We start from the raw sequence: 25144 nt of genomic DNA, 5'->3' as shown, positions 1-25144 counted from the left end.
TAAGTATGGTTCTTCTCCCTTCTGGTATAGGATAATCTGCCCTCTCCACCCTGCTCATCCACATGTCCATCAAGTGCTCCCCCCTCACCCAATCTCCTCTTCCAGGAAGCCTTCTCAGGTTACTGCCAGGCCTCTGATTTTGCCCTCTTTACTCCCATATTGTCAGGCACTACGTAGGCAGTGGCAGATTAAGCATTTGCTGCCTGGTGGCTTTGTTAGTGTTCTCCAGTGGCTCCACCTGTGTTTATGTCTCTCCCTGATCCAATTCAGGCTCTCCCAGGGTAAAACCTGGCATTACCTTTTAACAATATCCCAAGTCCTGAGTCAGGGCTCTCTACATGCTGCAGAGCTCAGTAAGGCTTGCTAGCCTCTTCCTAGCAACTTAGGCATCTTCCTCATTTTTTTCCTTTTTAGTGGCTTCTAAAGATTGAAAGAAAAAGCACCCTGGAGAGAGAGGTCTCAGTGTTCCAGGGCTTACGTATAAAGATAGAAAAATGAAGAATTTCCTGTATGGACCTATTCTGTTTTCAGGATGTTTCTAACTGGCTTATAACAATGGAACACTTTTTGTTTAGCTCCAGAGAAAGAGACACATTGGGAATGACATTGTGGCCATCATCTTCCAAGAAGAAAACACACCGTTTGTCCCAGATATGATTGCGTCCAACTTCTTACATGCCTACATTGTCGTGCAAGCTGAGAACCTGGGCACGGAGAGCCCATCCTACAAGGTAAGGAGAAGATCTAGTTGGAGGAAGCGGGGGGCCCAGGTATCTCACCACACTTTACGGAATCAGTGACGTCAAGGAACACCACTTCTCAGTGGCTCCTCAGACCGGTCTCTAACACGTGATAGATTTCCCACGAGTTCTTGGGTTTCTGGGATTTGGAAGCTAGGCTCCTGGAGAGCACCTTCTGAGGTTCCTTGGTCCGTTTTGCTGCCTCCAGATGGGACAGCCTCTAACTCAAGGGTTGAGAAGCCTCCCTTGTCCCTATTTGGAAGCGGGTAATGCTGTTTGTTAGGGTAAGGCAGAGCCACAGGAGAGAAAAAAAGAGAAAGTGGAGAGGACTCTCAGGATAGGGGAGAGGAAGAAAGGCGGTAACAGACAAAGGAAGACAGGAAAAGGAGAAATGTTCATGATGAGAAGTGGAGAGCAAGGGTCCTGGTAGACCCTGGCCCCTGGGGGGGCCCTCTGGTTTAGCTGTTCTGGGCAAATGAGCCATCTTCATTTGAAGACTCCTGGAGGCTGGGGTGGGGTGGGCTTGTGAGCACCTGGGTCTCAGCTCCTGACCCACGAATGGACTTTCTCAGACGCCTCACTGATGCAGATGCGCTTCGGGGCCTCACCCTGCCCCTCCTGATGACTGTGTCATTAACCCTCGCCTTCTCTTCTCCGTCAGAAACAATTCCAAACTCTTGGGCCACAGTTTCTCTGTTGCACAGTGGTGGTAGGGGGCAGGGGACCCAAGGGAGATAGACTGAGGCAGGGGTTTTAAAGTGGATGTTAGATAGTCTTTGAACCCTTGGTAGATAGGTACAGACTGTGGAGTTCATGTGCTGCTTTGTGTCTCCCGGGGAGGGAGGCCGTAGCCCAAATTCTCAGAACTCCCTGCTCCCCCCAGTGTTAGCAGCCAGCATTGTCAGGGAGAGCGAAAAGGAGCTCTTGGGAAACCCTGAGGCCTGCAAGGCTTCCTGTGTATTAACTTAGGCCAGTGCTGGTTCTGGGGTTCAGGAGGCCATAACACTTCATGGCTGTCTTTACAAAGTATTAATTCGGTTTGACTACTCTGGGAAAGAAAAACGATGTTCTATAATCATTACATGATTGTTTTATCAGTACAAATCCAGGTATGTTAAGTGCAAAAGTCACATCCACTTGAAAACCAAATAGGAGGCTTCCAAACACAGAAGAAATCCCACACTCTGTCCTATGGAGGAGAACTGATTCCTTTACAGGCCCGTGTTCACGCTCTTCTGTCACTGAGCAGTTTTAGCTGAAAAGTTGGAGAACCCATAGTTTGGGTATTTCCTTGAAGGCTTTGACCCACATGGGCATGCTCGTCAAAAAGCTGCCTAATTACTTCATTGGTGGAAGCAAGCGTACTCATTCAGTGCCTACTGTGCAGGCACGTGGAAGTGACGTACAGAACCAGCTTCAGGGAAGGGGCAGAAGAGGCTGTGAGCACAGGTTAGCCATTGGGCCACTCAGCCAGCCACCTGGTTCATTTAACAGCTCTTGGAGGGAGAGCGCAACAGAGAAGGATGCTCAGAATAGAGCTGTGTGATAGGAGGGCTTCCAGGCCCTGCCAGGCAGTCTCAGACGTGCGTGCAGCTCGTCTGCTGGGCCTCTGCTGGCAGAATGAGGCCTCCTGTGGACGTTTAGTGTTTAAGTTCCTGATAGGAAATGGAGTCCAGCTAACTGGCTTCTTCCCTTTCCCAAGAACTTTAGTAGAGTTAGGAAAATAGAGAAAAATCAGAGAAGCACCACCCCACCCCCAGCACAGATGCTAGAAGTCTTTACCAAGTCTCCCCAGCCACAGCCTCTGGTCCGGGGAGAAGCACTGCCCTCAGAGAGGTGAGAAGCAGAGCTCACGGGGAGAGCGGGGCTGCCCGTGGGATGTGGGACCTTGGACTCTACCAGCCAGGCAGACATCCAAGCTGGAAGGCAGGACCTGTGGGTCAGAGCAGAGGACAGGGAGGGAGATCAGCTTTCTTAGGTGCCCCACAAAGCTCTGTCCATCATCCAGTGATGGGCAGACTGAGGAGGACCTGGTTAGATCCCTCAGGGGGTACAGGTAACGTGGACCTCAGCTGACCCCTGCAGGCTTAGGGCTTATGGCAAAGGAGGGTGAAAGTTCCCCAGGGACTGAGCAGTGTCCCAGGAGGCCCCCACCGGGGAGGACAAACAACAGGAAAGAGAAGGGGGCAGGACAGGGGTGGGAATGTACAGGAAAGAGCCTCAGAGAGGCTTGGGAGCCTGGGGTTCTGGTCCTGGCCCTGCCTCTGACTGCTGTGTGACCTTGGGCCAGTTCCTTCCCTCTCTGAGCTTCTGTTTCCATCTGTATGAAATGAGGAAGTTGGAGTAGACAACTACTGAGCTCCTTCCAGCCCTGACATGCTGTGGAGAGGAAGGAGGTGGAGCTGAGTAAGAGGAGTGTGTGTGTGTATGTGTGTGTATGGTGGATTAGGAAGTGGTTTGGGGGAACTCTGTAGTATTTCATCCTTTATTAGGCGCAGGTCAGCAGGGAAAATAAAAAAGCACCAAGTGACAATGATTACTCCTCACTGGGTGTTCACTTTGTGCTAGGCACTGTGCCAGGCCCTTAAAAGCAGTCTTCTTAAATTCTCATAACTCTCTGGTCAGATAGGCCTCCTGTTAGCCCCATTTTATGGTGGCGGGAGGTGGGGGGGATTGAGGCTGAGAGCTTAAGTTTCTTAAGACCTGAGGCCACAGAGCCTGGAAACAGTGGAGCCAGAGTCCTGTCCGGGTCTGACTGTGGCCTTCCTCATGGAGCCGTCACAGCAGGTGGGAACTTGGACCCACCATCTGGGGTGTGCATGAGACATCACATCAAATCATGTTTCAGACACACATTTCATCCCCATCCTGCCAGACTCGAAGGAAATTCCAGCTGAGCCTTCACCAGGATGCCATCCCCTCCCTGTCTGAGCTCACCCTGCCCCAACTCCTGAAGTCCTGCAAAAGTGACCAGGGGACCGGCTCCTGGCTGTGTGCCCCCTTCCCCTCACTACTGATCTGTTGCTTGAGCAACCTCGTGGTCCTCCAGGACTTCCAGGCCACCCTTGGGCAGGTGTGGGGATCTTATCAAGTGTGGAGTCCTTGGAGGCACCCCCACTTCTGCTGCATCCTTCTTGCTCCCACACCTGTGCCTCCTCCCGCTTTCCGGTCTTGAAGAGCCTCTTCCCCTGAGTCACCTGCTGCTTCTCTCCTTCCCAGCCCCTGCAGGGAGGCCCTGGCTGGATTTAGAAAATAGGAAGGTGAGGTTGTGTTCAGGCAGCTTCTGCTTTCAGCCCAGCAACCCAACCGTCCGCAAGAGGAGGGAACCACAAAGGCCCAGGCATTCGGACGGGAGGGAGCGTGTGGGGTTAGAGAACGGCCAGCAAAGGGAGATCCCATCCGCGGCCTTTCTGACCTGGCTGCTGCGGGGCGGTGGGCTTGTGGGCTCGTCTGGCTGGGAGACTCAGGCCGATTTCAGAGCATATCGAAGCCACTCACCCAGCCAGCACAGAACACTCAGTGCAAGCCTGAGGAGGGGGCGTCGGGGTGGGAAGAGGAGGGAGCTGAACTTGGCCTCGTCCCAGTCAGCAGCCTTTCCATGGCTGTCCCCTCCTCCTGACTTTGGCTCTGTGGGTGGAACTCTTGACTTGTGCCCGGGGTGCATAGTGACTGGTGGAGGGGCACAGTTTGGCAGCTGGAAGCAGCCAGAAATCACATCAGCCAAATACACGCCTTTTCCCGTCTCTGGGCACCATAGTGTGGGCTGTGTGGACAGCCTTGGGCTGGGGGAGAGAAAGCTGTACTGACCAGCCCTCTCCCGCTCCCCTCCCTTCCAGATCCTGGCAGGGCCCTTCCGGCCCGGCTCCGAGCTGCCCGCACACCCGGTCTGGCAGACTCTCTGCATCTGCCCTACTTCATGGGCCCGGGAGGCTGGCGGTGTGCCAGGGCTGGGCTTACGCCAGCAGCCACCCGGGGAAGGGAGAGGGCAGTCTCCAGAGAGGCCTGCAGCCTCATGGGCTGAGAACAGGTGAAACCAGGGCATCTCTAGGCAGAGAGGGGAGTTGGAGGTGCGGGACCTGTCCTGAGCCTGGGAGACCTCATGAAGAACACCTTGGTGCCCTCTCTCCATTAGTTCCTGCCTCACCAGGCTGGCCAGAGGTGCACACCCCACCCCGAGCCTGCATGCCCATGCAGAGCACCTGCATGTCCCCTCGCCCCCAGTTCCCACCCAGGGCCCTGGTGCTCTGTGGGTTCAAGCCTCACCCAGACCGACCCCGCGTGTGGGGCCGGGGCTCCCAAACACCAGTCTACTGACTGCACAGATGCTCTCAGGAGCTTCAAACAGTTGCAGAGTCCTGACTCCACCCCAGAGCTGCTGATTCAGTAGGTTTAGGGTGGAGCCCATGAAATCGCTATTTATTTTTAAACACTTGAAGTGATTCTGATATATGGCCAGTCTTGGGAGTCAGTGTTGTGGGAGAGAACCCCCGAGCAGGGTTAGAGAGCTCTGGATCGTCTGCGAATCTCTGGGGCTAATCTCCTGTGTTTCTTTTGAGGGATGCCTCCATGGCTCTGGGCGTCTGTATGGTCATTAGGAGTACAGGGCTGATCATTGTCCCTGCGCCTTCTCTGTAGGATTAGCATCTCGTCGAATGAGGTGATGAGATAGCATTTCCTGGGCTCTTGTACTGCATCAGAATTAGGGTTCCAGGCTGCTCCTCAGCCCCACCCAGTCATCTTGCCAAACTTGCTTCCCGCCTCCAGGAATGCAAACGAGGGCTTGTGGATGGCTCTGCGCAGTCCAGCCCCACTTCTAGGAACAGTGACTTGGGTTCACTGGTGCTGGCCCAGGGGGCGCTTTCTTTGTATTCTGGGAAGGGGAGGAGGGGGAAGGGGGCTCCCCCAGGGCCAGGGCTCGAAATGCTCGTCATCCTCAGCTTGTGTCTCCCTCCTGCTGGCCCACACCGAGCCTCTGTGTTTCAGGTCGCGGTCACCGCCAGGGAAGATGTGCCTGCCTTCGGCCCACCTCTGCCCAGCCCCCCTGTTTTCCAGAAGGTAAGAAACTCTCCTTCTGCTTCTCTCATGTCTGAGATTCCAGGTTGCCACACCTGAGTGGCAGTGGTTGCAGGGGGGATCTTGAGACCCTCCTTTACTTGGTGTCTGTCTCCACCTCTCCTTGTGTGGCCAGCCTGGCCCAGCACAAGGCCTCTTGTCAGGGTGCTTGACACTGGGGTTGTCTTTCTGCTCAAAGGAGGGTTTTATGCTGTACGCCAGTCCCAGGAGCCTTGGGCACAAGAGGCCTCCACTCATGGAAGTGCTATGGTGGGTGTGGAAGGTGGATTTGCCAGCACCAGGGGAGCTGGTTTCCATGTTGGCATCTTAGCAAGTGGGCTTGGGCTGGGCTAGAAACGATGCAGTGTCAGAAGTAGACCATCCCCCCAGATCCCCTGAACTGCCCACCTCTTACTGTGGTTAAAGCCCTTTGGCAGCAGCTGAGGGTGGAGTGTCTTGTCTGTTCCAGGGCCCAGAGTTCAGGGAGTTTCTGCTCACCAAGCTCACCAACGCGGAGAACGCTTGCTGCAAGTCAGACAAGTTTGCGAAGCTGGAGGTGAGCACGAGGTTTCTGGTCTTCATCCTGCCCGCTGGGCCAGTCTTTCTCAGGGGTCTATTCTTGGGAGCTGTTTAAGGTGGGGAAGCACCATCTTTGCCCCTTTAAGCCTTCAGCATTGTGTTGATGTGGAGCTCTTTCTTGTGGGAACTCCATCCAAACTTTAGGTCTAGTCAACCATTTGCCGATCATTTATTGAGCACCTACTGTGTACTGTGCTCTGTTCTGTTCCCTGGGATACTGGGATAAGTGAGACAGTTTCTGCCCCTACAGAGCTCACAGGCTGGTGGAGACAGGTATGATAGAGTGCCCTGGACTATGACGGAGGCCAGCAGGGGCTGTGGCTCAGGGTAGTGGCTGCTTCTGCCTGTGAGAAATGGAAGGTGTGTTCAGGGAAGGCTTTTTAGAGGAGGTGGCCTTTGAGCTGCCAAATCTGGATATCGAGTGAGATTTTTGCCAGGAGGAAAGATTGGGGAGGGTTATTCCAGGCATGGAAACAGCATGAACGAAGGCCAGGCAGATTCAGAGCATGACTTCGTGAGGGAGCTCCAGAGGGTTGGATTCATGAGGGGGATGGAATGGTGGGAGGACCAGCTGCAGATGCTGGTTGGGTCAGATCAGGAAAGGCTTTGAGCTAGAGGTGATAAGGCCCTAATGAAGTACAGGAGGAGGTGGTAGAGGTGGCGGGTAGACTGAAGGCAAGAGGGCAGGAAGGGGGCCAGCTAGAAGCTATTATAGAAGTCCAAGAGACACAGTGGCAGCTTGCTTCCACTGGGCACAGGAAATGATCAGAGTCGAGAAGACTTGATGGACTCTTGTATATAAGAGTGGGGGGAAGTGGGATTGTGGGGAGCCCTTGGCTTGGGCTCTTTGCTGACATGGGACCACTGGAGTTGAATTCTGTCTGGACCTGCTGTTGGAGGCTCCGGCAAAGGCTAGGTTGCTGAAAGGGCTGGTCCTGGTCTGTGTGAATGGCGCCCCCTGGAGGCTGTAGACATGACCTTGGATGCACACCTGGATGGAGAGGAGCTTTGGGCAGTTGGGTACATGCAGGTGGTGCCTGCAGCAGAGATCTGGGCTGGGAGTCATCAGGGCAGAGCCATGGAAGGGTGGGATGGCCCTGAGAGAAGAGAGCAGGGGGCCGGACACAGAGCTGTAGTGTTAGCTGCAGCATTTGTGAGTGTGGAGCCCAGCCTGGTCCATACTGTCACCAGGATGCAGTTGGCCAGAATTGCAGCCCTTGGGCCAGGTGTCTGGAGCCTCCCGGGGGAGCACATCTATGCTCTCAATGACAGCTTAACTACCCCCATCCTCCTCCCTTCCAGGACCGGACGCGGGCAGCCCTCCTGGACAACCTTCATGATGAACTCCATGCCCACACGCAGGCCATGCTGGGACTGGGCCCAGAAGAGGACAAGTTTGAGAATGGGGGCCACGGGGGATTCCTGGAGTCTTTCAAGGTACAAGCACAAGGGTGGCTGGAGAGTGCCAGGGGAAGGAAAGTGAGTGAACAAGAGAAACTAACAGGACGAAGTCCACATGATCCTGACCCCAGAGCCCAAGTGCCAGCCAAGGTGACAGGACCAGCCAGGGCATTGCAGGTGTTTGCAGAGGGCAGGGGCGTCAGGAAGTGTGAGTGGTCAGAGCAGCCATTGGCGTCTCTGGTGTCTTCCACATCCTTTGATCTGGATCGTCTCCAGCCTGGGAGTCGGGTAAGCAGGGACAGGGAAGGAGTTAGTAGCAGGAGAGGAGCCCATGCAAACCGAGAACATGCCTGCTTTCATCTGCCTCTTCCTGTGGTGGGGGAGCCCAGGGCAGGATGGTAGGAGCAAGGACACAGCCGTGGGGGTCTTTAGCCTCCAGTGTGGGAGACCGCGAGGGTTCTTCTTGATGGCAGGGCAGAGGAGGTCCTGGCCAGGGCTGGCGGGATGGAGTTACAGGCAAGTCCTTGTGGACTTTGCAAAGGGGGGATCTTTCTAACCAGAATGAGCTACTAGAATAAGAAGTGAGTATCCTGTCCCTGGAAGAATTCAAGGGGAGCTTGGACAGACACTCAGCTGACGGGGTAAAGAAGGGTCATCATGATGTGCTTGCCAAGGGATTGGTGGTCCACCCAACACTTGCATCCAGCATCTGATTTGAGCCTGGCTGTAATCCTACCCCGTTGGCAGAACCTGGGCCTTGTTATTTCCACTTACACGTAAGGGGACTGGCTGAGAGAGGCTAGAAGGCTGTTTAAAACGGTTACACCTACAGGAGAGGTAGAGCCTTGCTTCAAAGCCAGGTTTTCTGGGTTTTAGGTCAATGTTCTGCTGGATTGCCCACTGCAGAATGATTTGTAAAGCTACCGTTTTGGGGGCGGTGTGTGTGGGGTTAGGGTTAGACCTGCATGTATTAGAATCCTGGGCATGGTCTTTAAAGTTTCTGAGCTACAGTTTTCTTATTAGCAGCACAGGGATGATCAACAAAACCTCAGTCTGCAGTTGATGGGAGAACTCATTGAAATAATGCTGGGAAACGTGCACATGGCTGGGACACCAGAAATGCTCCATAGAAGTAGTCATTATTGTTTTCCCAGAAAGTAAAAGCTTAACATGTACCATCCCATCTAAAGCCTCACAGCTGCCCTCTGTGCCCCGTAAGGAAGACTGTTGTTATGGGCACAATACTTTTTGTATAATAATTCATACCCAGTTTTAATACCAATGGGTGCGATTTTACATGTGAGGAAACTAAGACTGAAAGAGACAAAAGTAATTTGTCCCAAGTCACCCAGCAGACATGGGAGTTGAATTCGGGTCAGCCGGATTCCAAAGCCTGTGGTCTTAACAGCTATGTGATGCCACCTCCTGGTTCCTGACTCAACTAAGATTCCACCCACGATAGCCCAGCCCCGACAAGCCTGGGGTCCGTCCCTTGCTGCTAGGCTGGACTGCAGAGCAGGGCAGGGCTCTGCTGGCCCTAGCGCGGGCTGGCTGCCGAGATGCCTCACAGGGGTAGGGGTAGGAGCTGAGCTGCTCGCCTAGGCTGGTGACAGATTCCTGGGGCCTCTTTTTCAGTCCTTATGGAAGGTGGCAGCCAGGGTGAAATAGAAATTGGGAGGTCAAGAAGAGATGAGAAGTAAAGGGCGGAAAGAGGGAGCCAGATTGGCTAGCCCAGCCGAGAGAGGGGTGAATGTGCGACCTGGTAAATTCATACGCTTTGCCTCATATCAGAGTGAGCCCATCAAACTCCTCCCACATCCTGCAGTCAGTGTAATTTGTGTCGGACTTGAGCTGCAGCTGACTAGCTAACATCCTGTTCTATTTTGTAGACAGGTAATGAAGTGTCTGTTGCTTTTAGCTTTGCAGATTTCTTTCTGTATTTTGGAGTTAATTTTTTTTTCAGGTTTCAAGTATTTTTATAACCTAGAAAAGCTGGCAGGCAGTGGACATCATGCCCATGGTGCCTGACGGATAAAATGGCCCAGCAGCTGTAGACTTCAGAGCTCTGCCAGTTGTGATCAGCTTTTTTGCAATGCCCCGCTGGGGACACAAGCTCTCTGGCCCTGTCCCTTCCTTCATTCCCTCTTGTCTCCCAAGCTGGAGAGGCCGGGTACAGCAGCATGGAGCCCAGTGGCCTGGGGGACTCTGATGTGTGGGCCGTGCCTGTAGCCAGGCCACGGTCTGACCCAGCTCAGGAAACCCATCTCTAGCTTTGGTATTTCTTCATGGGTCACTAGGGGGGGTGCTGTGGTGTCAGAATTATTGGCATTCCCTTGGAGTTCCTCCCCTAGACCCCCAGGCAATTTCTTTTGAAAGGAGGGGGCATGAAATGACTCCAGGATGAAAAGTTGCGTGTTTCATCTCATTCCTGTCAAAGTTCTCATCTCGCAGGAGCAGGGAAACACAGTTGAGAATTCCCAGGGCTAAAAGCCATCTCCACCGTCTATCCCCTTGCCCCCTGAGACTGTTCTTCCCCCAGCCTCCAGGGCGGTGACCCCTTGTCCCTCTCCTAAGGAGCCAACCAGTCACTTCCCTGGGCTGTGCTGCCTGGCACCTCACACCACTGAGACTAACTCTCCTTCACAACTTGCTTCAATCCCACTGGCTTTCATTTAAGCTTTTCTCTTGTGAGAAACAGAACAGTTGGTTAATGGACATCTAGACCCACTTCTCAAACGGAGGTGCTAATCTAAAAAAAAATACATATTATATATATATATATATACATATTTCTAATTATAGAGACTAAATTTTTGCCATGAAACTCACAATTTAAAGACATTTCTATGGAATAAGTAGGTATATTGCAAGTGCTGCCCATGGGGCCCACTGGTGTTGGGGGTCTGTGGACATATTCTTGGAATCTTGCAAGGAGAGTTTCCTTTATAAAGGAGTGTATACATTACTCGCCTTTGAAAAATACCCATTTCTAGACTGTTGTTCTCAAATGCCATTCTCAGCCATTACCAGCTCTTGAGGAAGTTTGAGTTGGTCCACAATGAAATGAAAAAGAGTGATGTTACTTGATGTACCCATATGCTATGTACCTAAAGCACGTGTGAGCTGAGTTTTAGGAAGCCCTGAACTAGCCCTGCCCTTCTCTGACCTCATCATGCAGAAGGGGTGATGGAGGACCAGGGAGGATGAGGCCAGTGTCATTGGAACTAGGACCACAGCAAGCAGGGGGTTGTCAGGTGAATTTCTCCGGCTCTGAGGGACTGTGATGGTTGATGCACTGGTCTGACCTGACCCCTGGTGGCCAGAGAGGAGCACCAGGCTGCAGAAATCCCCCGCAAAGTATCTGCACACAACAAATGCTTATGATTAACAATCAGAGTAGCCACATTTATAGGTGCTTATCATGTGCTGGGCCCTCTGCTAAGAACTTTCTGCGTAAGCTCACCCTAGCCCTGTGGTTAGATCTCCTCCATCTCATTTCACGGGTAAGTCTCAGAAAAGCTGCGTGACCTACCAGGGGCACCCAGCTAGTGGGTGGTGGAACAGAGAGCCCAGATATAAATCCTGGCAGTCAGACTCTGACACCCCATGCTTGTGACTGCTAAGCTGCATTGCCACCTGGCCGTATTATCGAGTGACCGAATGAATGATTAAAGTGAAGTGATGGGAGGGCTTGGGGGTTACTGGAGAGAAACTTCCCTTCCTAGAGCCTCAGATCATCTCTTAAGGCCTCCAGAACCAGGGAGCATCATTCTCGTGGTAGGTGGGATCCTCTGGGACCTCCCTTGTCAGGAAGTCCTCCCTCGGGTCGAGCTGAGAGCCGCCTCACTAGGACTGCTGCCCCTGGGTTCTGTTCCAGGGCTGTGTGGCCTGCAGACCCGCCCAACGGAGTGGTCAGTCATCACCTCCCAGGTCCATCCCCGCTGAGGGATCAGCAGTCTTGATTTTAGCCATTCTTCTCATCCACGCATGTGCTGTGACAAGCTCTTGACCGTCCACCATTTCACTCTTTGCCCATGTGCCCTTTGCTCTTCGGTGGCCCTAAGTGGGTTGAGCAGTTCTGTGCCCCCTGAGACCCGGTGCCTCTGCCCGGTCTGAGCGGGCGTCTCCCCCTCCAGCAGCTGTCCCAGGCTGCGGGCTTGTCTTGACAATGTCTTAAGTGTGAGGGAGGCTCAGTGCGAGGATTAGTGAGAGCTCCTTACACAGTTCAGCAAGGTGAATGTATTCTAAGTTGCACAAAGCACACTTTGGGATTATGGCTGAAGGGAGACTAGTCTTTAAATATAGATGCACACTTAGCTTCCTGCAAAAAAAAAAAAAAAAGAGTCCACTTGGGGTCAGGCACATGACTGTGTTTAATTTCCACATGATCCTGCATGAAACACATCATTCCCATTTTACAGATGAGGAAGCTGTAGCTTAGAGAGGTGGTAACTAGACCAGGGTCACCCGGGTTTGGGGAGCTGCCCAAGCCTCACTTTCCTTACCTGGGACATGGGGGCTAATGACCTTTGTCCACCTTGCAGGGAGCTGGGGCCCTGACCCCTCAGACTCCCTCTGGCCAGTGTCCTCCCTCACCTCTGCCTGCAAGGAGCCACCCATGCTCAGAGCATGAGACAAAATATGTGAAAATTCCCTGCAAACTGTAGTGATTATAGTGTGGGCCACAGAGGGAGAGAGACAGAGTATGTGTGAATGTGTGTGCATCTGCCAAGGGCCGTGTCTGCAGACCTCATCAAGCAGGTGGGGTCCTCTGGAGGGGCCAGACTCCGGCCCTCAGGCCACTGTCCCCTGCTGTCCCTGCAGAGGGCCATCCGTGTGCGCAGCCACTCCATGGAGACCATGGTGAGCAGCCAGAGGAAGCAGCACAGCGGGGGCATCCCCGGCAGCCTCAGCGGGGGCATCTCCCATAACAGCATGGAGGTCACCAAGACCACCTTCTCGGTGAGTGCTGCAGGCCCTGGGGCAGCGCGTGGATCCTGGGAGGGTCCCCCAGGCCTCAGCTGGAGAGGCTGCAGCCGGGCGACCAGAGCAGAGATGACAGAGGGAAACTGAGGCTGTTTCGGGGGTGAGCCCAGGCCCGGCCCTCTGAAATGGCGCCTCCCTCCCAGGCAGCACCTGGGCTTGGCCCAGACTAGAGGCCCTCCTGTCATCCTGTTCTCCGAGTTTCCTCAACACTTGGGCCTCCTCCTCAGGGCCAATCTTACAAAATAGTCCTGGGACGAGTTTCTCTGCCCCGGGGCCTGGGACCCGTGACTTTGAAAGGAGTGTCCTCGCTTTGTTATTATTAATGATAGTGGTAGCTGCCCACCCCCACTGCTGCACAGTGGGCACTGAGCTAGGGCGTTCATGCACATTATCTCATCCGACCTGTGACAGCCGTCTGAGATAGGTACTCATGTGTTTGTTCTCCGTGTTTCATTTGAGGAAAAGGGGGCCCAGAGGGGTTAAGTGACTTGCTACTGGTCCCCCAACCAAGCAGAAGAGCTGGGGTTTAAATGCAGGTCTCCCTGATCCAAAGTCTTAGCTCTTGGTCACTGTGTAGACAGTTCCCAGGGAAAGAGCCTGGCAGGTCTGTGGGTTTGAGTCTGGCTGCTCACACCAGGGGCTGGCCAAAGAGGGACCCACAGACTTAGTCTTTTTAAAAAGCAAAGTGACTATGGATTTGTGTAGGCTAGGGTTTCCTTTCCTTTCCTTTCTTTTTCTCTTTTCTCTCCTCCCCTCCCCTCCCCTCCCCACTTCATAGCAGAACACGCTCACCATGATACTAATGATTAATATTATGAATGGTCTTGCATCATTCATTTAATTTCCCAAAGATTTTCATAGCTATTATCTTGTTCCCCGCGAAGTTCTGTGAAGTGAGCAGGGCAGGGCAATTATCCTCATTCTGTGGATGAAGAGACAGGCCCAGAGGGTTTTGTCACTCATCCAAGGTTGCCTAGCACGTGGGTGGCAGAAGTTGGGGCCGGTCAGTGGCTGGGGTGGGGGGCTCTAAAGATTGGCCGTAGGCTCTTGTCTCCCCCTCCTCAGTCTCCCACCCTCCGTTGTCCCCCGTCATGTGGCTGAAGCAGAGCCATGTTCTTGGTGGGCTCCCCCTGCCTGGGCTGCTGCTCTCAATCTGTCTTATTGTGATGCCAGCTTGGACCTGTTTCTTTGTGAGCAGTGGATGGAGAGTCAGGAGCCCTGGGCTCCCCTGCTGGTGATTTGCTCTGTGACCTTGGCCAAATCTCGCCCCTCCACTCAGCTTCTTCATCAGTAAAGTCAGAGATCGGACCGGGTCTCTCCCAGGGCCCTCGGCTTTGTGTTTCTCAGTCTGTGACCCCCTGAGTCACCCTGTCCTTCTAAGTATGCAAGACTCTCCTTAGGGTGGCCCTGACCCTGTGTTCTGCCAAGAATTCTGGTTCTTGGTAGATTGTTACCCGGGTCCCAGGTTCGGCTTAAGACATAGGGCAACAGGCTGCAGGTGGCTTGAGTCTCAGGGTCTCAGCTCCAGTTATGAGATCCCAACCTTCCTGGCTGGCTCACTCTCTTCTGGGATCTCCCCCAAGCCAGCTAGGGGGTTGCAGGAGCTATTTGTAAACCAGAAAGGTGGGTGAGGGGAAGGGGAGCTGGCTTGGGGGTGTCAGCACTCATTCTGGCGGTTTCATCGGCAGCCTCCAGTGGCGGCGGCAACGGCGAAGAACCAGTCTCGGAGCCCCATCAAGCGGAGGTCGGGGCTCTTCCCCCGTCTGCATACGGGATCTGAAGGCCAAGGGGACAGCCGGACACGATGGTAACTGTCCAGGGTGGGGTTCGTCAGCTCCCGCCACTGCTGCAGCCACCAGATGCTGACCTTGGGGAGGACTTCCTTCTGTCCCTGGTCCCCACTTCAGGCACCTGCACGTCCCCTGTCACCCACTCGGCTCTGTAACCACCGAGGCAGATTTGGCTGGTCTGTGCATGGGAGTCCCCGAAATTGTCGCATTTTGACCCAAACTGGAGATGTTTCTTGGATTCTTTTCTTTGCCTCCTTTTTCAATACTTACTCAAGTGTCCGCTCTGGTGGAAGCCTTCCCTGCTTCTACCAGGTGGAGTTCACCAAACCTTCCTCTGGGCTTCTAGACTGCTCTTTCTTTCTTTTCTTTTTTCTTTCTTTTTTTTTTTTTTTAAAGCAACACTCAAATGAGATCATAGTTACCTGTTCCTGCTAATGGTTCGTCTTTTTGATCCTTTAATCACTGAGCCCACTTGTGGTTTAATGCATCCTCCTCTCCTCAGTGACAGTGCATCCAGCAACCCCAAGACCCCGGATGGCGGACACTCTTCTCAGGAGATAAAGTCTGAGACCTCATCCAATCCCAGCTCTCCAGAAATCTGCCCCAACAAGGAGAAGTAAGAGAGTGGGGGGTGGGGAGGGGCTGGCTTTAACTGCCTGGGGCCTTGGGTTGTGTGCTCTGCTTCAGGCAAGCTGAGAGCCAGCATCTCTTGCCTTGGGAACTCTCTGGAACACAGAAGCCAACTGGCAGGGGCCTGGGGACACTGTTGGTGGGCAAGTTCAGGTCTGCTAGGCCTGCCTTACCCTTAGTCCCAGGAAAGGCCTGGGCAGGGCCAGGGGCATGTCTCGGTGTGTGACCAGGGCCTGCCTGTCTTCCTGTTCCCTGCAGACCCTTCATAAAATTGAAGGAGAATGGCCGAGCCAACATCTCCCGCTCCTCCTCCAGCACCAGCAGCTTCAGCAGCACAGCGGGGGAGGGCGAGGCCATGGAGGAGTGTGACAGTGGGGTAGGTGTGGCCCTATCCAACCCCGGGGAGTAGGGAGAGGCACTCTGGGCCCAGCCAGACACAGCTTCATGCATTAAAATAGCTACTGTGGGCAGAGCCCCATGCAGGCTCTGCAGATAAAAGAGGAAGTATGGAAACCAGGGGCCTGGGCAGCCATCCCCACCCTCTGGGAGCAGCGGTTCAGTGTGGTGGGGTGTGGTCTCCCTGTGGGAGCAGCAGCAGGGGTCAGAGGCCAGACTGAATGGTGTCCCTGCCCTGGGGTTTTGGGCTGGAGAGGAGAGGGGTCAGCCCTGTCTATGCGGCTGGGTCAGGGCACTTCCTTGGGGGCAGGGGGAGAGGCTGGAGCCAGGGTTGGAGGCTGCAGAAGGAAAGAGCAGATCTATGTGGGGAGAGGGAGGCAGTGGCTGCCCTGGGCCTCTGGGGGGACCTGTCTCAGGCCTGCCGAGGGTGGGGCTGGCCTCGCTCACCCGGCCTCTCTCCCCAGAGCAGCCAGCCGTCCACAACCTCGCCCTTCAAGCAGGAGGTGTTTCTCTACAGCCCTTCCCCGAGCAGCGAGAGTCCCAGCCTGGGGGCAGCTGCCACCCCCATCATCATGAGCCGGAGTCCCACAGGTCAGTGGTATCTTGTGGGCAGTGTGGCCTGTGGGGGCGGGGCGGTGGCCTGACCACTTCGTTGGACACGCGTCCCAGGCATGCTGAACTGGCCTGTTTCCATTCCAAAGTGTTCGGGCCTTCAGCTGTGCCAGCCCACCACATCTGTTCATCATCCTTCGGGGGCCTATGTTCTTATCCCCTCCTTATTCATGGGGAAACTGAGGCTGAGAGCTCAGTGATTTGCCGGAGGAGTTGGGATTGTGTGATTCAAGAGCTGAGGCTCTTTCCCCTGACCTCTTGCCCTGCCCTGTCACCGACCCAGGGCCCCATGGTCACAGCGACCATCCTGATAATACAGGGATAAGGCGTGGGGGGAGTGATGCGGGTGGATGGAACAGCAGTGGAGAGCCCTGGGGATCCAGAGACCATGAACATGGTTCAGGGAGTCTGCAGTACATGGAGGGGATGTGTGACAGTGATTAGAGCAACTGACTGGGGCCACCGTGGGACCCTGGTGAGGATTTTGTATTATCCTGCCGGCAGTGTGAACCATTGGAGAGTCTTAAGTCTTTGAAGATTCTTAAGTAGAGAAGAGTCATCTGGAGGAGAGAGACCATTTTGGCAGCTGCAGGTGTTTGGCTGAGCAAAAGGATTGCTGGGGAGTGGGTGCAGGAAGGGAGATCATGATGGGTGGTGAGGGGTGATGGGGCCATGGATCTGGGGTGTCTGGGGCAATGGGAGAAGGCATGGATTCAAGGGCGGTCCGGGGTCAGTAGTGGGAGCTCAGGGAAGGCAAAGAGTCAGGGCTTTTCAGGGTTCTGTGATCCCTGCAGTCGGGCAGAGAAGGAGGAGCCAGCTCTGGGGAGAGGGTGAAGGGTTGGAGCCCGAGGGACATCCAAGCGGATGTGTGCGGTAGACACCAGGGGCGCTGCGGGTGCCGGAAGTCAGAGCTTTGGTCCTGTCCTGGAGGGCAGCCTGGTGTGGGGCAGACTGGAGTCTGGGTGCAAATCCTGGATCTTCCTCTTACTAGTGATGTGCCATTGGGCAAGGTCCTGAGTCTCTCTGTGCCTCAGTTTCCCCAAGTGACAAATGGAAGGAGGGGAATAGTTTCTACCTCATGTGGTTGGTGAAGAGTGAATGAGTTACGCTTATCAGAGACCTAAACTGTTAACCTAAGTGTTTGTTCAATAACAGAATAAAACAATAGTGTAATTAGTGGTTCTCAACTGGGGGCAGCATTGTTCCCTAGGGCACATTTGGCAACTTCTGGGGAATTTTTGATTTTCATGGGAAGTGAGTGTGCTGCTGGCATCTATTGGACCCAGGTAAGGGATGCTGCTAAACATCGCACAGGGTACAGGGCAGCCCCCACAATGAAGAGTTATGTGGCCCAAAGTGTCAGTAGGCTGAGGTTGAGGAACTCTAGTCTAAATGATGGAAACACAGAAAGGGCCAGTGGGCCAACTAGGTGGTTTCAGCCACAGTGCTTCTGGGGTTCTCATGGTGAAGGAATGTTGGCAAAAGAGGACAGCAATGCTGGGAATACAGGAGGATCACTGTTCACAAGCAAATGTGCCCCTGTGTTAGTGGGGCAGCCCCTGTGGCCGGGGAACTGTGGAGCTGGGTTCTGATCCTGGTGCAGGGTTGGCAGGCTCACAACTCTCTGAGCCTCAGTTTCCTCATCTGTAAAGTGGGGTAGTAATACAAATTCCCTGATGATTATTTTTTTTTAACAAGGCTTAATTAAACATTGAAAGGGTGAATGAAAGAATCTGTAATCAAGCCTGGCTCCTCCTTGGTGTTAAATGAATATCAAAATAAATAAGGAGTTTGAGAGTATGACTTGCTGAAGTTCCCCCAGGGCAGAAGGGGACGTGCAACAGGTCTGTGACTCCTGCTGAGTTCTTATTACCACCCCTCTCACCACCCCCCGCGCCCCGCCCCCATGGAGTATGTAAACCTGAGGGGCCACATCTCATCCCCAGCCCCTCAGGGGTTCTGCTGGGTACCCTCAGGGACAGGGTGGGCTTCTGGAGATCTGGAAACTCCTCAGTTTTAGGCTGTTCAGCTGCATCTGGGTTGAGACAGGGCTGAGGAGAGGGAGGCGGCCTGGAGGGCCTGGTCTCCCATTATTTCAGGTGCCCTGGTCATTGGTCATTTCACACCTGGGCTTCCTGGGGCCCTGAGGGGGGACTGGAAGGTCACACCAAGAGGTATTCATAGCACTGAGTGGAACCCTGTGATTTAAGTTCCAAGAGTAAGTCAGCAGCCTCCAGGTGGAGTACACTGAGTTGTAGACCCCCAGGCCAGAAAGCCAAGTGGCCCCCCTGCCAGTGGAGAGCCGGTAAATATTTAACACCTAGCTCTCATCACACACACATACACACACACACGTATGTACGTGTTTACTGATATAAAGGATCTGAAGCACACAACTTACAAATAATGACAAAATATCTAATATTCTTTACTTATAAATCCCACAGAGCCCATTGGTTCTCACAAAAGGCTTTTCTTGAAATTTGTCTGACCTCTTATCTATATATAGGCAGTGGAAGGTTCCAGATGATGAACACGTGTAGTTCCAACATGAATGGGGATTGGTATTATTTTGTCAGTGATGTGAGCAGCTTCTTTGCTGAATCAGATAGTAGTTTTCAAATACTGCAAAGGGATTTTCTCAGTTTTATGTGCTCTTCGCAGTGCAGTGACTAGAGACACAACACATATGTGACGTGGGGTTGGGAAGAACTACCAGTCAGATAAAATAAAGGATGTAAGTCACCTTAGGAGTATAGGTAATAGTGAGATGTCGTAAATAACTAGGAAGCGATGACTCTGAGAATTTATTACCTTTGATGAATATAATTTATTCAATTGTAAGCTTATCTATTTTTTTAAATGACTGTGTATAACAGATTTCTAAAAATTTAAGAGTTGGCTCTCGGGAATCAGGGCAGGTCAGCCAGAGTGCCTAGTGGAGGGGAGACCACCTTCTCCTGGCTTCCCTATCCAGGGCCCCCCCTCCGCAGCCCCTGCGACATCTGCAGCCCTACCCTCATCTCAAGCCAGAGTGCCTAGTGGAGAGGAGACCACCTTCTGGCCTCCCTATCCAGGGCCCCTCCTCCGCAGCCCCTGCGACATCTGCAGCCCTACCCTCATCTCAAGGGCATTCTTCTTTTTCCTAGATGTCAAAAGCAGAAACTCCCCGAGGTCAAACCTGAAATTCCGCTTTGATAAGCTCAGCCATGCCAGCTCCAGTGCGGTAAGGGTCACACCTCCCACATTCCACCCTCTTCCTCCTCCCTGGGGTTGGAGGAAGAGGGCGCCCCACACCTCACACGGAGGAGGCCTGGGGTTGGGGTGGGTGGAAGGGAAGGCAGGCTCTGGTCAGGTCTGGGGGCGATGCTGTGGGTCACCAGCCAACCTTTGCCACAGCTCCTATGTTAGAGCCCTACCCTTGGACACACGCAGATGTGAGTTGGGGAGTGTTGGCTCCTGGGCCCTCATGTCCCTTCCTGGGCTCTCTGGAGAGTTGAGCCCTGAATATGCGGAAGCTGCAGTCGGTGGGGATTATGTTGTCTTGTTATTTAAAACACTCACATGGATTTTTCTTGAAACAGGGTCACTAATGTGAAAGAGGAGTCCTTCGCCTGTCTGAGGTAGGTTGAGTGTTTGTCCTGCTGTGGCCACGAAGGAAGGTGTGTCACTAAGATCAGGGTACTTGGTGGCCTGATACCCTGAGAATGGCCAGAGAGATCCTGACCCTCGGGGAGTGCCAGTCACCTCTTCCCTGGAGCCTCTATGACGGGGCGCGGGTCTGGATGGGGAAGAGGGCAGATGGCCTCAGCTGCGGATGGGAAGGGGTGACTGATAGACTGCGCCAGACTCACCAAGTCGGTCTCCCTTCCCCTGGGAGCTTGTTCCAGCAGGCAGAGGGCAGTAGCCCAGGGCCCCACTTTCTCAGTTGGCTCTCTTTCCTCCGTTTTGGCAGCCTCTCCTGCCCTGTGTCTTTGGCCAGGTTTCTGGGCTGAGACGTCCTCCCTGCATATCCAGAGATGCCCTGGTTCCCTAAATGTTGTGCAGGACCAGCCCAGGGAGGCCCCTGCTCCCAGCCTCAGCTGGGGCCATGTGAGGTTTTCAGCAGAGCAGGGCCTGGGTCCAACTCTCCACCACCAAGGGGGTATGAGGCACATTTGGAATCAAGGGGAGAGGCACAACTGAGCCCGTTATGTAAACCTGGTCTATGAAAATGGGCATGTTGACACTTACTGCAACTCCCGTCAGGTCCTTCGGATGCCTTGTTCACCAAAGTAATGTTTGTAGAGAGTCGGCACCATTGTATCTGGCAGCCTCCTGTCTTAAGCATGTTCAGTGGGCTGTGGCCATGGGCACATGTATCTCACTCCTTCCTTTACCCACTGTGCGGCCATCATCTCCCTTCTCCTTATCTTTTCCAGGGAAGCCCCGATTCTGTCTCAGAGAAGGCTCCTATTCCAGCAGTTTGGGGGTGCCATCCACTACTCTGACCATCACGGTCCTGCTTCTCCACTGGCCACCTGCCCACCAGATCAGCTGTCTGTCCTAGTGTCCCACCTGGCTACCGGTAGCCTTGCCCATCCCTGCCAGCACCTCCCCATTCTGGACAAGGCCTCATTCCTCCAGGCTCCCCCTGCTCCTGACCACCCTATGTGATGCGTGTCTGGGTCATTTGTCATCTTGTTTTATCTGCAGGGGAATGATTTGGGCACGGTGGTTTGGGGGGGATCTGGGCACCAGGGACTCAGTCAGGGACCGGAAAGGCAGGGAGGTGAGGTGGGCATCAGAGGCCGACAGCAGGACATGGCGCCCGGGGAGGGGCAGCACAGAGCCCTGGACACAGCAGACAGGAGGCTGTAGCCGCAGTGAATGTATCTAGTGGAGGTGGAGGGAGGAGCACTTTTCCAGGACCCCAGGTTTATAGCCATCCTCGTGGGCATCCTGATAGAGATCGGTTCTGCCATTCCCATGTGTCTGGAGCTCCCAAATATCTGTTTGCTTCTGTGCTGGGAGCGTCTTACCCATCTGCTGACATCAGGCTCAGGCTACTCCTATCCCTGCTGCCCATGTGTCTTGAGCTGCCCGGCCGGTTGAAGCTGAGACCCGGCTGGGCATATGTGAGAGCGGGCGCCACGCTCTTCCTGGGCAGCCTCATTTCCCGCAGGCTCTGGATGGGGCGGCTGCAGGAGAAGCCGTCCGTCTCTGAGCAGATGCTTTTCCCACGAAGGCATGGGCCACCAGGAGTGGGAAGGGATCCAGGAAGAGTGAGCAGCAGAGCACCAGGGGCCTGAGCTGAGGACAACCTCAGGGCTGAGGGCTGGGCTGGGCTCCAGGTCTCTGCTGGTTGTGGAGGTTTGTGGGAGGCATAGTTCATTCAGCCCCCAGCTCAGGTGGGAGCCCGAGACACCAGGCAGGGGACGACGGGTCAGGTTGGTCAGGCTACGTGTGCTGTCGAATGTAGGTGAGGGGAAGGGTCGTGTCCTTCTGCAGTTTCCGTGCCTGGCCCAGTGCTGCCCGGGGGCTCTTTCCAGCTACCAAGCCCTGTGGTCATATCAGGCCTCCCCCCAATCTTCCTCTTCCCCTTTCCAGCCACAGGTCTGTAGGCAGTTGTCACATTGAAGGGATTCCTGCAGCCTGGCCCAAGCTGGGTACAGTTCAGACACCTCCTGTCACCTGCACCCTCAGCCAGAGCCCACCCTTGCTGGGCAGAGCTGGCTCGCTCTCTGAGAAGTGGCCCCCTCCTCCCTTCTCACCTATCTGAGTCTGCATTGCGATGGGTCATTTCTGCTGACGGGCCGTGGTGGGGTTTAAGAGGTGATGTCCTCCATGTCAGACAGAGAGCAGACCCTTGAGGTGCTACAGCTTCAAGTGCATGTGGGGCCTCAGTGACACTGGGCTCCCAGGGTGACACAGGTTGGGCTCCTGCTTTAATAAGCAGATGACAAGGATTGCCAACCAAAAGCTTTATTTGCATTGGGAGCTGGGCCCATTCCCAAGTCAAGACATACAAATGTTACACTCCATTTGACTGATGTGACAATTCCCCCGTTGCTTTTGCCATTAGAGCAAAACCTTGATCCTTTGTCCCCAACTCACATGGACTTTGTGGGATCCTATTTGCAGGCTGGGTGGACGTCTCCCCTCATACTATCTGGGAAATATGTTTACTTAAAGTACTAGTCTGGTAAGATGTATTCTAGTTAGAAGGTCAACAAATGTCTGTTCAGCTTTTATTAAAATTCCCCATAGCAGCACCCACTGCTGGAGTGAGGCTGGCGGATTCTGGGAGCGTTCTGTAGGCTGGGCTTCTGAAGGAGCTTGAAAGGTCAAACTGCATTTCTTTAAAATCCATTCCAGGTTCTGGCTCACTTCTCTGGGTAGCTGGTATCCACGGCTGCCTGGTGGTTGTGCCGTGCTGTGTTTGTTGTGGTCTGGGAGTCCTCTGGGGTTTTCAGGTCGTCCCCACTCTGTCCTACTTGGGAACCTTGCACCCAGCTTCCCCTACTGCTCCTCCTGCAGCCCCACTTCCTGGGAGGCCTTTGTCCCCCTGCGTCTGAGCCAGTGGTCAGGATGGCTGGGTGTGTCCAGAGAAACTGAGAGGCATAGGTGTGCCCCCCAAGAAATAGACCTGAGATTTGCTAATGGGGTACTCTGGACAGGATCTGAAATGTCTCTGGGTCCTGCCTTGCTACCTTTAGAAGGTTCATCCTGTGGCTTCCAGAGTGTACGTGACTGGCCCCCCGAGGTCCCAGGGCTGAGGGGGAGAGCAAGGACAGGCCAGTTTCCCCTCGCCCCCCAGACCATGGGCCTGGCACCTCGGGTTCCTGGAGGCTGCTTCCTCCACACCCCTCTTGTATCTGCTCTGTCCCCAAAAGTCTTTCCTTTAATTGCTGCCCCCAGTCTTGGGGCTCCAAGGTTGCTCAAGCCTCATTGGTCCTTGAGACTAGACTCATCCTGATGGTGCTCTTGCCGGGATGTGAGACGTTCCCCAGGATAAGAGTTGCCTGGATACGTCTCCGGCTCTGGGAACAGCCTGCCTCACAGAAGAAACTCTTCTTTTCAGGCTCTGTATGGCACCCCTATGCCTCTGCTCAGTCGATGCTGAAAAACAGATGCAGAAAGAGCTTGAGCTGGAAGGTCTTAGAGTTTCTGTCTATGTTCCTGAATGGGAAGTGGCGTTTTGGGGAAAAAATATTCTGTGGTTCAGCCTTGTTAGCCTCATCTCCATGTCCAAGACTTCCAGGCCCCTTTTTAACATCTAAGCCAATCACGTCATCTTCCAGATGAGAAACTTCAGCCCCAGTGAAGGGAAAACAACTTGCTGGGGTCACACAGCCAGCTAGTGGCAAGGCTGGGATGAGAATCCACAACCCAGGCCCTTTCTTTGGCACCAACAACGGGGTTGGGGGAACAAATGACTGCACTTCCCGGGACCCTGAGTTCTGGAGAAGCCAGTTTGCTGGTGCCTCGGCACTGGCTGGGAGGTGTTGGCCAGGGTGCTGGTGAGCCTCAGTCTCTGTTCTTTTCATCAGGAGGGATCCTCTCTGGGATTTTTCAGTGAGGGCCCTGGGGTTTTCGATGCAGCTCAGGCAAAGAAAACAAGGTGGGACAGAGATCCCAGGGGACTGTTCCTTGGTGATGTCAGTTCTTCTGTCTGTAATGGGGGTGGAGGCCAGGGCAAAGGTGCAGTTACCCAGACTTTGGTTTTCCCTTCTTAAGTTAAGAAGAAAAGTGGTCAAAGAAAACTCAGACTCCCTGATCTTTAAACAAAGGTGGCTAATAAAAATGCAGGCTCAAGGGATGACAGCCCGTTTCACTTTCTTACCCTGACTGTTTAAGGTGCCAACTTAAACACTACCTTCATTCAATTCTGAGTCAACAGAGACGGGTCTGTTGTTGGGGAATGGTCAGGGTTCAAGTAGATCTTCTGGCTACCGGTGGCTGGCAAGGGCCCCACGGCTCCTCCCCCAGCCCCAGCTACCCCGCTGTCTGAGGCAGGACAGGTCAGCAGTTTGCCAAGGCTGTGCTTGCAGCCTGGTGGGCCCAGCTGGGGCATCCTGCCTGGCTCTTACAGCTGTTTTGCCATCAGTTCCTTGCTGCTCCCTCCAGTCTCATGTCTCCCTCCTTTCAGCTGGGCCACGTGCCCCTGTAGGACCCACACTAACGCCAAGGACATGAGCCCTGCCTAGTGAGAGGCTGTTGGGGCAGAGGTGCTGTCCTGTGCCTTACCAGCCTAGGGAGAGGGTGTTTGGCTGGAAGACTGGAATTTAAATGCCGTCCTTTCTGATTTTGTGTCATCTCTGCTCATCCGCATGGGTGGCAGCTCTCCCCTGCCCAGGGCGTGGCCCTTCCACACTCCAGGCCAGGGAGGGCTGCCGTGTGAGTGTGAAGAGAGTCCCTTGTGTGAAAGAACCAGAGAAGTGTGGCTTGGAAACGATGATCTGTGTGATGATGACTTTGTCTTTCCCCTTCCCAGGGAGGTGATTCATGGACCCTGGACCGCCTCTGTAATGTAAATAGTGTACATTTAATTTATTGCTATGGTAGCACATTGTATTTGTTAATGTATAAAACAAATTCTAAAAGGTCGACAAATGTATATTTTGTTGCTTCAATGTGTCTTTGCAGAGATTGACAATAAATAAGATATTTTGTGTCCATCAGTGTTCAGACTTCTCTGGCTTGGTGGGAGCCATGAAACACGGTGACGGAACTCAGAATACAACAGAGCTGGGGCCATCGGTCAGTGATGCCTTCCCCCACCCTGTGCAGCTGGGGACCTGAGAGGCACATTCTCACGGTCGCCATATGAACTTGCACCAGTTTTGGTTGGTTACAGTTTCCCCCTTTTTGTGGATAGGCCCATATTAACACAGGCGGGTGGTTAAAGCCTCCTTTCTCTTGGTTCTCTCTGCCTCTCTGTCTGATACAAATCCTCCATCGGTTTGTTGTGCTTGG

At 53.9% G+C, this 25144-nt stretch overlaps 1 protein-coding gene across 11 annotated transcripts in view; it reads left to right on the top strand.

Moving 5' to 3' along the window:
* The window catches only part of RAP1GAP2 (RAP1 GTPase activating protein 2), a 176994-nt gene extending 152145 nt beyond the window's left edge, over positions 1 to 24849 (top strand). For all 11 annotated transcript variants that reach the window (XM_032457437.1, XM_014559558.2, XM_006185006.3 and 8 more), the window contains 12 exons: positions 576 to 731; positions 5724 to 5795; positions 6262 to 6348; positions 7674 to 7808; positions 12597 to 12734; positions 14447 to 14565; positions 15051 to 15164; positions 15437 to 15554; positions 16039 to 16165; positions 19336 to 19412; positions 19771 to 19809; positions 20608 to 24849. In XM_032457437.1, coding sequence (XP_032313328.1) covers positions 576 to 731; positions 5724 to 5795; positions 6262 to 6348; positions 7674 to 7808; positions 12597 to 12734; positions 14447 to 14565; positions 15051 to 15164; positions 15437 to 15554; positions 16039 to 16165; positions 19336 to 19412; positions 19771 to 19779 — 1152 coding nt within the window. In that variant the 3' untranslated portion in view covers positions 19780 to 19809; positions 20608 to 24849. The remainder of the gene's footprint in view (positions 1 to 575; positions 732 to 5723; positions 5796 to 6261; positions 6349 to 7673; positions 7809 to 12596; positions 12735 to 14446; positions 14566 to 15050; positions 15165 to 15436; positions 15555 to 16038; positions 16166 to 19335; positions 19413 to 19770; positions 19810 to 20607) is intronic.
* The last annotated feature ends 295 nt before the right edge of the window (positions 24850 to 25144 follow it).

This window comes from Camelus ferus, chromosome 16, assembly GCF_009834535.1.
Source record: "Camelus ferus isolate YT-003-E chromosome 16, BCGSAC_Cfer_1.0, whole genome shotgun sequence".
NCBI classification, from domain to species: Eukaryota; Metazoa; Chordata; class Mammalia; order Artiodactyla; family Camelidae; genus Camelus; species Camelus ferus.
This window is presented reverse-complemented; position numbering and strand designations above follow the sequence as displayed.